Source organism: Esox lucius, chromosome 14 (genome assembly GCF_011004845.1).
Source record: "Esox lucius isolate fEsoLuc1 chromosome 14, fEsoLuc1.pri, whole genome shotgun sequence".
Classification (NCBI taxonomy): Eukaryota; Metazoa; Chordata; class Actinopteri; order Esociformes; family Esocidae; genus Esox; species Esox lucius.
The window spans coordinates 34,485,490-34,497,107 of record NC_047582.1 but is presented as its reverse complement, the minus strand read 5'-3'; the positions used below and the strand labels follow the sequence as shown (position 1 = coordinate 34,497,107).

The window sequence follows — 11,618 nt, the reverse complement described above, 5'->3', positions numbered from 1 at the left end:
AATAGAAGGTCTGGAACATATTCAGCACACAGGCAAGCATGCAATGGGAGAGAAGCAAGGGAGGCTCTGAAGTCTACTTATGTTCCCCACCTGTTTTCCCAGCTTTGCACAGAGCAACTTTGAGTTGAAATGTATCAGCCGAAGCTCAGATGTCTAATCTAGCCAAACTAAAGTGTAAATCCACTCCCAGAAACACGAGTCATGGAACTCAACTTGGTAAAGGAAAAATAATAGTATTTACTATTAAATAACCAAGTGGTCTGTCTAATGAAATTAGGTAATTTTCTTTAGCCAAGTGTCACATGTATATATTCTTGTCACTGGAGATGCAATTTTGTAAGGATTATTAAGTTACAGTGGCTCTAAAAAGTTCACCCCAGTAGGACACATTTAATACAGTTACAACATGAAATCAAAATCGATTTAATCACTTAAAACTTTTGCCACTGACCAACACAAAAAAAGTCCATCATTTAGAAGTGAAAAATAAAAAACGTCTCTGTGAGGTTGGTTTGTACAATTATTAACAAAAACTACATTATGAATATGATGGACATTCAATGAACATTCAAAACCAATCTGGAATAAGCAAACAGGTCAATGTCCTGGAGTGGCCCACTAAAACCCCAGACCAATTGAGAATATATGGTAAGAGTTAAAAAGAGCTGGTCACCAATCCAACTAGATGGATGGGGAACATTTGTTGCCTGTGATACCATCAGACAAAGGGTCATATTGCTAGTGATACGGTCTGAATCAGGGTCATATTGATTGTTATGCTTGACCAACTAGTGATATTGAGATATGTGCTGCTGTGTTCTAGATCTGAAAATATATTTAAGAAAATGTTATTACAATTTCAGTATTATTTAAGAGCATTGGTCAGGTGTCAGAATACTTTTGCAAGGCACTGTATATTATCTGATAACCCAGCTTTTTTCAGCTAACCAGAATCCAGGACACTAATTGTCTATTTTAAAAATAGTAGAGTAATTCACTGAGACAGAAATATATTGTGCATGATTATATTATATATAAATTAATTTGCTGCAATTTAAAACAACTTTTAATTTCTGTAATTTCCTTAAACATGTTATCCATCATCAAAATTCACTTCTACATTGTTCCTAGTATAATATTAAACAATTAAGGCCCAGGAGTATTAAAACAAAAACAGCTGCAGGAGTCCACCCACACCACTGTGAATGTAAAATGGCAACTCAATTCATTTCCATCACTTGTTTTGGTCATCTAAAATGACAACATGAAGAAGTTCAGTAACATTGTGTGAGTCATGTGTAATAGGCTGTTTTGGTGAGGCTGAGGTTTCCAATTGGGCATGTTTAATAGGTTACCGAGGGTTCAGGCCATTGGCATCTCGTGATAGGCTGCATAGTGGCCAGTCACGTAATGGTATATCTGTAGGAACAGAGAAACAGGAAATAACATAAGTCATCAAGTCACAGTTTATAAGACACATGTAAAGCACTAAGCTACATGACCCATTATTACACCTCTATTAAATCCAAGGAATAGAAGAGGTCAAAATGTCATGAGAAAAAGGTAGAACATTGGCCTTTAGAACCACGCCATTCCACTTTGCTGTTTGTGACTATGTAGACCTGATGTCCCGCAAAGATACTGCAGTGAAACACGAAAGATGAATGCCCATAATGCCTTTGGGCTGTTCCCCAACTGGGAAAACGCAAATTACGACAAGGGTTCAAGTTTACGGGAAAGGCACATTTGGGAATCGTGTTACAATACAAGTAATGTTTAGGTATTATCGGTTAGGCCTATGTTAACATCAGGCCTAAAACTAGGTTAATGAGGAAATGTTTAGATTTGGGTAAGGGTTTGTTTCATGGTTAGCGAATAGGAGGATGGATTGATATGTCAGGGACCGGGATAGGGTCAGGTCTCAGGTCCCCAGAAGATAGAAAGACAAAAGGTGTGCTGACGTCTAACCTGTCTCTCTATATCAGCCAGTAGACTGCTAGCCCCCAGCCTGAACAAGTGAGGTCTCAGCCATTCGTCTCCCAGCTCTTCTTTCATCAGAGTCAGCCAAACCAGTGACTCCTTGGCTGTACGGATGCCCCCCGCCGGCTTAAAACCAACCTAGAAAGACACAGACACACAGAGTCAGCCACACAATCAACCTAGAAAGACACAGACACACAGAGTCAGCCACACAATCAACCTAGAAAGACACAGACACACAGAGTCAGCCACACAATCAACCTAGAAAGACACAGACACACAGAGTCAGCCACACAATCAACCTAGAAAGACACAGACACACAGAGTCAGCCACACAATCAACCTAGAAAGACACAGACACACAGAGTCAGCCACACAATCAACCTAGAAAGACACAGACACACAGAGTCAGCCACACAATCAACCTAGAAAGACACAGACACACAGAGTCAGCCTAGGCTCCTTGGCTGTACAAATCACGCCCGCTGGCTTAGGAAAGCAAACACACAAGGGCAAAAGGGGAACAGATGCACTTCTGCTCTACTGGGTGAAACAGCATATAAATCAGAATACTTTTTTCAAATCTTCAGATAAATTCCCAACTGTAGTGCCTGATCTTTGCTGCATAGTCACGTGGCACGTCAGCCAGGAACATGTTTTTATTTACATGTGTGACACATGTAAAACAGGCAGGAAGCACAAGTTTATGAATATGATGGAGATCAACATTCTCTTTTGAAGGAGACCTGTTTAAATATTTCACTTTTAGAAGTATTAATTTAACAAAAGTGCTCTATAATATTTTGGAAACTTGAGTGCTCAAGTTAACAGACTGTGGACACGGTACTCAAGTTAACAGACTGTGGACACGGTACTCAAGTTAACAGACTGTGGACACGGTACTCTAGTTAACAGACTGTGGACACGGTACTCTAGTTAACAGACTGTGGACACGGTACTCTAGTTAACAGACTGTGGACACGGTACTCTAGTTAACAGAATGTGGACACGGTACTCAAGTTAATAGAATGTGGACACGGTACTCAAGTTAACAGAATGTGGACACGGTACTCAAGTTAACAGACTGTGGACACGGTACTCTAATTAATAGATTGTGGACAAAGGGCTCTAATTAATAGATTGTGGAAACGGTACTGTAATTAATAGATTGAGAACAAAGTGCTCTAATTAACAGATTTCAGACACAGGGCTCTATTCAAAAGACGGTGGACAAAGCACTCTAATTAATTGATGTGGTATGCTCCATTACTGTTGAAGTGGTCATAATGACCCTCTCAGTGCCCTTGTGGGTTTATAAGGAGAAACTATCATTCTGGTATGTTTATGTGCTTAGTACATTCAAAATGGCCTATGAATTAAATAAACGTGTATTAATTAAAATCCTACATGCAATACAGGAGGAACAAGATAATTGACAGTATCTGCATAATGAAACAACAGAACAAAGGATGAGCTTGTTTCAGATCTCCATTTCTACCATAAACAATCACAGTTCCTTCTCCCTTAACATATATTAAATAAGCCTTGCCACTAATCTCACTAGTGGGTTATTATTACTTTAGATTTGAGTCATTCGGCACTCCTACCCAGAGCCACTTACTGGGGCAGTCGACCCTAATTGTTGCTGAACATCAGTGTGCTCTCTCAGTCAGACATGCCTGGTAACGTTTTCATCCTTATCAAACCACAAACACAATACACTTTACCTTGTTATCCACACAGCGCTTCGCCCATCTAACCAGAGGACCTGAAATCCACTAACAGGTATTATGAAGCGGAGCCTTCACCCATGTACGCTGTTGTTTTGACTGTTTTATTCTTTACTTTAAATTCCACAGGATATGTATTTACAGTATGGTCATAATAACATTTAATATTAATAAGTATTATTAACATAAAAGCATGTTCATCGTTATTACTACAACTGTTAACTATTACAATAACCGTTAATTAACTTTATATTACTATCCTCGATTTTAATAAATATTTACTGAACTGCTGTCCAACTAAAATTATTTGTCAGCATCCACAAACTCTGTTTAATGCCGGTAAATGCGCTCCACACAGAGAGACAGTTCATCGATTTGGCACACCATTTAGCACACTGTACAGCGACAGCAGCCAAATGCCAACCAAGCAAACAAACAACGAAAAATGACAATAAAAGAAATGTCAGAAGGAATGAATCCAATTAACAATCCAAACTGCACCGCAACAATAATGTCAGTGTGCCTAAAAAGAACACAAATAAGTTCACTGAATATTTCAATGAATTAAGAACAGACTAAAGAGGCCCAGCGACAGAGCGGACCCCGTGGGGCCCAGCGACAGAGCGGACCCCGTGGGGCCCAGCGACAGAGCGGACCCCGTGGGGCCCAGCGACAGACCGGACCCCGTGGGGCCCAGGACAGACCGGACCCCGTGGGGCCCAGCGACAGACCTGACACATACCTTATGTCCAGTCCTCAGGAAATAGTCCCGGATGGCTCGGACCATCACAATGGCCACAGGGTAGGTAGCATTGACAGGCTCCTTCCCTGTTGACGTCTTGATGAAGTCTGACCCTGTAGTACACACACACACACACACACACACGCACACACATGCACGCGCACACACGCACATGCACACACTTAAAAAGATGTTACCTAATTCCCTCAACTGACCTTAAACCTTCTGTACCAGACAACATGATCTATTGTCATCATTCTACACAACTGTCAAGATGGAGCCTGTCCACCCTCAAAACACTCAAGAAAGACACCAGCCAAGCATGACGAGGTACAGAAATAGATCAGAATAGAAGCTACAGAGAGGGGTAATTGGGTGTATAGAGGGCAAGTCATCATCAGAGCAGACACCAAGACATCTGGTGACGAATGTGGGGCGCACACTTCACACAAGCAACCAAGTACCAAATATGATGACTTTATTTAAGATGTTAATTTGTCCAATTACCTTTGATCCCCTAAAAAGGGGTATGGATGTAATTTAAGCTGACAGTCTGCCCTTTAACCTCTTTTACATAGTTTAATTTAATGTGTATGAAATTTAAAGAGTATAAAAAAAAAATAAAAAAAGGATTACATTTGGAGAGTAAACCCACATAATTCTGTGCCTCTTGTCTGATTATTTTCAACTTTGATAACTATGATTTACTGACTGCAAACAAATGTAATTATCTAAGATTTTGAAGAAAGAAAACGTTTAGGTTCATCAGCTTGGATTAAATGTATTTGCATACTGTAATACTCCAACCAAGAAGCGCTAGTAATTGAAAGAAAAACTATAACACAGGACAGTACTCCAAAACGACCCTTAACCAATGGCATAGAAGCTGAAATGCCAGGGTTGGGAGCTCAATTCCCGTTGGGGACCTGTACAAAAACAAGGAATGCACAGTGAGTCCAAGTCTCTCTGGGCAAAACACTAAATGACTAAAATGTCAAACGGAAATGCTGCCTTTTTCATCAATAGGACCCTCCAATTCCCTCCTTCCTTCATCTCTCCATTTCTCTTCTCCCTCCTTCTGAGACAATTTTGTCCCATCAGCTATATTGATAAAAATAGAAGATGAAACGACACACTTATAATAAATGAAGCACAAACTGTCTCCCTCATCCTCCCGCCTCCTCCTCTCCACACCTTCTGCCTCTCCCTCATCCTCCCACCTCCTCCTCCTCTCCACACCTTCTGCCTCTCCCTCATCCTCCCGCCTCCTCCTCCTCCTCCTCTCCACACCTTCTGCCTCTCCCTCATCCTCCCGCCTCCTCCTCCTCCTCCTCTCCACACCTTCTGCCTCTCCCTCATCCTCCCGCCTCCTCCTCCTCTCCACACCTTCTGCCTCTCCCTCATCCTCCCGCCTCCTCCTCCTCCTCCTCCTCTCTAAACCTTCTGCCTCTCCCTCATCCTCCCACCTCCTCCTCCTCTCCACACCTTCTCACCTTTACTCTTTCCATTGCTTCTGCCTCACCTCCTACTCTTTATCCCTTCTGGCTCTTCCTCCCTCCTATCTTACCACCTGTCCCTCCATCCTCCTGCCTCTCCTGTCCCTCCATCCTCCTGCCTCTCCTGTCCCTCCATCCTCCTGCCTCTCCTGTCCCTCCATCCTCCTGCCTCTCCTGTCCCTCCATCCTCCTGCCTCTCCTGTCCCTCCATCCTCCTGCCTTTCCCTTCTGCCTCTCCCCTCCCTCCTTCTGCCTCTCCCCTCCCTCCTTCTGCCTCTCCCCTCCCTCCTTCTGCCTCTGGTCTCCTTCCTCCTGCCTCTGGTCTCCCTCCATCTTTCTGCCTTCTGTCCTCTCTCTCCCCTAATGACACTTCATTACCAGAGTGAACAAGATGAACACTTCACACTCCATTACAGATATTTGTTCTATGTAGTTTTACACTCAGTTCTCTCTTTCTTTCTATTCTTTCCCATTTCCTGCCCGTCCTGTTCTCTCTCGCTGTCTGTCAGTGTTTCTCTCTCTGTGTTTATTCTCTCTTCCTCTCTCTCACCCTCTCACTCCCTCCCCCTCATCCCCCTTTCCATCAGTAATCCTCTAGATTCGTTATGGGGTTGTTAATGACCTGATAATGGATAGTCGTTATTAAACGAGTGTGGTGGTAATGACACTCTATTCATTTGGCTAGTGTGGGCAGGAATGCAGTGAGTGTGTGTGTGTGTGTGTGGCAGAGGAGGAGTAAAATAGTTGCCGTCGTAGATTAATAGCCAAAATTATCATTCAATTTCTGGAATCTCATACGCAATTCATAGAACAAGAGGAGATTAAGGAGCGAGCGAGGAGACAAAAGCAATGCATTATAATGATGATCTTCATCGGACCGGCTGACAATTTGGTACAGTAATCGGCTTATTATGTGACGGCTAGTTAAGCGTACAGTCAATGTGTGTGTGTGTGTGTGTGTGTGTGGGAATTAGAGAGAGAGGGTGTAAATCAGGTGAGCCAGCTAGAGACAGACAGCCAAAGCTGAACAAGATTGCCACCTACAGGAGAACATGACAAACTACAACCCCGCGTTGTCACACTAAAACACAGAGATGATTCCCAGTTCTGACGACGGTCCAAACTATGATTCCATCAGAGTCAAAGCCAGAACATAAAATTGCACCGATCTGAAGTGTTTGTGTGTACGTGCACTCTCACCTGCCATCATGGCCACCAGGCTGGCCTTGTAGACGTTAGTGAAGGTCCCCAGCTCTCCTACAGCCAGGATGGACTTCATGTGGGCTTCGCCACACGCCTCTCGGAACTGACAGATTTCAGCATACATGGCTGAGTGTGTGTGTGTGTGTGTGGGGGGGGGGGGGACGACAACAACTGCAGGTTTATAACAGATCTGGTGTAATAAAAATGCATCGCTGTTCAAGGCAGGCTTATCACAGGACACATTTGAGCAGCGTGTGTATGTGTGCGTGTGTGCGCATGTGTGTGTTTGTGACAAACAGCAACCTTAGGAGTCACAGAATCTGTTGATCTCGGTCTCCAAATAATAATAATACAATAACAGCAATTAAACAGGTCGCTGAGTCTTGTGGTGTCAGTGTTCAGAGCACTCTGGTCTCCCGATCACCACACCAAAACTGCCAAACTACTTCTGGGAGGAGGGACGCTCTTCGCTCTCTCTTTTAATAGACTAGAATATGATGTCACTCTTATTTTGTCTTCTTAACCAATCAGTTAACAGCAGGAAAGACGCAGTGATCGGAGTGCCCTTTCACCTTCCCACTGCCCGGTCAGGGCCAGAGTCCTGTTGATGACAATGTCGATCTCCGCAGCTCCATCCTGGACGGCCAGGCGCACCTCCTCCAGCCTCGTCTTCAGGGGGGTCTGGCCTGCTGGGAAACCTGTTGCCACTGGCAACAGCACCACACAATAACCAGCTGGATGTTTTGCGATGGCAGCACCGACACATTTACTCACATGAAGGAACCTGGCGTTATTTAATGCGGTGGCTTTGTAAGTCACGTGTTCTCGAATAACAATTAACCAGGAAATAATTAAATAACCAAAGGAGAAAACCAATCAATCAACCCAACAGAGGACTGTGTCAGCTGGTAACCAGACTAAGTTTGACGCGGTGAGGCTCCCACTCGGAGGTGTTTCCTGGGGGGTTTTTACCTGAGGCCACCGGCAGCCTGGAGTTGGCTGCCTTCAGCGTCTTGACGGCGTCGGCCACACGAGACGGATACACACAGACAGCAGCGGTGGTCAGACCTGACGACACACAGAGCGGTTAGCTGACCATCACCATCATCACCATCGCTGCTAGTCCCAAGACAAGACAAAGGCCACTTGAAAGTAGCGCTCTTTCCTACAGCTCAGTGGGTTCCCTTCAGACCGATCAGAGCCGCGGGGACGGCACATTAAATGTACGGCCCAATAACGGGCGACAGTGGTGGAGTGTTAAACACCACGCCTATCATGCTGTACGCTACGGCACATGAGTAACAACATTCATGGAAATACGCCTACATTAACAGGGACAACACTGGCTGAAACTGTAAGTTAAAGTGGGTACAGCCTCAGGGTTCTCTGTGAACACAAGCCCGAAGAGGAACACACGGTTCTCACGATGGAACGTGAGGGTACCCTAAGCAAAAGCCAATCAAATCATACTCAACAAACGCTGGAGTCAAAAGCCCAGTCGCCGACGGACCGGGATTAAAGTAGTCGTTGGAACCAGACCTGTTTACAGCTGCATGCAGAAACTTGATGATGCTTATAGCGCTAATTTTCTGTAACAGAAACAGTGGCTGAAGCCAGAGAAAATGATGTGACATGGATGTACTCAGCTAAGGGAAGCTCCTGAACAAGTCCAGGACTGCCCAGCATAGGAAAAACAGGACTGTCTACATCAAGTGGAACATTTCCAAAGTGTTAACTAAAGAAAAGGCAGCTTTCAATGAAAACATGTCACAATCAGTGTGATTTTTACACAGCCTTAACACCTCAGCTTCTGATTAAAGAAACATGGCCAATCAGGACATACGCGGCTGGAGCGGCACGCCCGCAAAGTTCTACAACAGAACATCAAAAACAGGACTGACACACACACACACACACACACACACACACACACGACCCCAGCCCACCCCAAGTCTGAGAACCCTGGTCCCTAGCAACAGTCACTGATTTCAACGACGGACTCTTTTGGCAACCGTGATCAGGGAAAATAAATCGGGGCAGGTTCCTCCTCAAACAGACAACACTCTCCTCGTTAACTATCCACCTGGCAGACTCTCAAAGCATTCTGGTATTTGCAGGATAAATCCTAAACCTTTGCAGTGTATTTCACTCATTAAACAACGACCTCCGTCTTGTTGGCAGCATAGTGAAGCTGTATGTTAGCGGTAGCTCCTCTCTGCCCTCACGGTCCATCAGGACAACCAGACCCAGGGGAAACTGCTGCCTGTGTTAGTTTTTTTCTCTCCAAACTACACCCCCCATTGCCCCACCTTTGTCATGCATGTCCATGCTTTGCAGGAGGTCGGCGCGTACGGGCTGGCTGGCTTTCATGCACAGCCGGTGGACGTTGCCGGGCGTGTCGTCGCCGGCCAGGGTTGTAAGGTCGATACAGGTCACCGCGCGCAACAGCCAGGCCGCCTGGGGACAGGACGGCATCATGGGTAATGCAGTCACACGGGGAGGGACAGCTGGTAACTCACCTGGGGTGGTAGCTGTTACTAGCACGAACAAAGGTAACATTTCTTTACCGGAGGGGAGACGGGGGTGTTATGGCACATACAGTCAAATCCTGATTAGCATTCTCAACATATTCACTTTTTGACTAAGTTGTGACATGAGATTTGTATGAACTTTGAAATTGCTGCATTTATTTCCCCCCCACACACACGTAACTCCCCCCCCCCCCCCCCCCCCCCCCCCCACACACACACACACACACACACACACACACACCTGCCACTGTTTCTTGTTCTTGTTCCGTCCTGGGATCTGCTGGGCCCTCTTGAGGACAGCCTGGGTGTTGACACGCACCTTGGACACCCACTCCAGATCTGACAGGCACACAAGAAGGGGGATGGTACATTTCAAGGCGACATTACTTCGGGAAGGACTCTTCCAAGTAGACAGACAGTAGCAGTTCCGACAACTACTCGCGTGATTCACGCAGGCTGAACTAACGGTCACTGACGACAAATTGGACAGGGCATCAAGAGACTTGAGAACCACAACTCGATAGCCTAGAAAACCTGGCTCTAGATCTGGACATCATGAAATGCCACGGCCACTACGGCTACAGTAATAACCATAGCCGTAGTTTGCCAAACACGCTCGAGTTTAATCGGCGTGTATGAACTGTACTTTACTGTAAAAACTCAAGGATCGTGTAACAAGACGGCAAACAGTATAACAAACATTAGCCTATTTCTTGACTTGAATGAGCAAGTGTCCATACATTTGTGTGATAAGACAATACAGTCAGTCTATTGGTAAACAAAAAAAATGTAAGATAAAGTTGAAATGATGTGACAGCTCGGTAGCAGCAGTAACGTGAGGTGCACGTGATAACACACTGGATAGTTATTAACTGAATTTAATTTAGGTCGTTGGAAGTTAACAATGCATTTCAAGCAATATGAACGTTTATTTACCAAGTGGAATTCCGGGATTTCTTGCAGACATTTTAGGAAATTGGACTCCAGCAGCTTTATGATTTTCGGAACTTACTGTTCTGCTTTCAGCGGCTTACAGTTCATGGACCTCTTTCTTCCGGAAACTATAGTCACCGCCCACTTCTATTCACCAATCACTAAGAGGGCATGTTTAGAGTAGGCGGTGGTAAGGAGCCTATTAAAAGAATGGGCGTTTCTCGAGTGGATGATATTTTCATTAAATGTTTTTATTGAGCGTCAATTGACTTTGTAACATTTACTTACTGGTCCAAAAAATCGATTTGCTATAGCCTATAAATACTTCTCAAATTTGTTTGATAGAATAATATAATTTGTCATTGATCTTATACAGAATGTTAAGCATTTTTAGCATACTGAGACTTTCTACAACATTGCAAAATCAATTATTGAGAGACACCAATCTTTTGGCCACTGTCAAAAAATACCAGGAAATCAGCCAAGTCATACTGCATAACCTTAATTGGACAGACTACATAAAAATCTACCGTCTGACCAGTTATTAAAGACTTTAGTTCTGAGTTCACCAGATAACAACATCGTTGACACCATCAATCAAAAGCAGTGGCCCACCCAGAAGCAACAAGTAAAGGCTATGGATGAAAACGTGACATCCCAAATGGCCCAAATGCTCCCAATAAGGTGCCCCAGAAATCTATAGGGCACTCAGAATGAATTAGGGTGCCATTCAAGAGGCTGAACTGGCCTGGGGTCAGATCGCTGTGACAGACCGAGGTATCTTTGGCTGGGTAAACAGGGGATCGATCCAGAATTGCAGTGATGAATGGAGATTTGACAGACCTGCAGAGAGCCAGAAAGAGCCAGAGAGAAAGAAGGGAAGGTCCTGTTATCTCCCGGAGCAGTATGGAGATGCAACCCACCATTTCTATTTTGCGTGACTGGTACCTTTTGTGGGGAAAATGCTGAAAGTACAGGGGGCTGTGCTTAACCAGCAATCAAG

At 44.6% G+C, this 11,618-nt stretch overlaps 1 protein-coding gene across 1 annotated transcript; it reads right to left on the bottom strand.

The window, feature by feature from the left end:
• Positions 1-260: 260 nt before the first annotated feature.
• Positions 261-10,775, bottom strand: dera (deoxyribose-phosphate aldolase (putative)). Its single transcript, XM_034296741.1, has 9 exons — positions 10,619-10,775; positions 9,924-10,021; positions 9,461-9,608; positions 8,124-8,219; positions 7,724-7,858; positions 7,149-7,277; positions 4,453-4,565; positions 1,969-2,118; positions 261-1,419 (listed from the first exon to the last, which is right to left on the bottom strand). The coding sequence occupies exons 1-9, from the start codon at positions 10,647-10,649 to the stop codon at positions 1,363-1,365; spliced, it is 957 nt and encodes a 318-aa protein (XP_034152632.1). The 5' UTR covers positions 10,650-10,775; the 3' UTR covers positions 261-1,362.
• Positions 10,776-11,618: the final 843 nt, after the last annotated feature.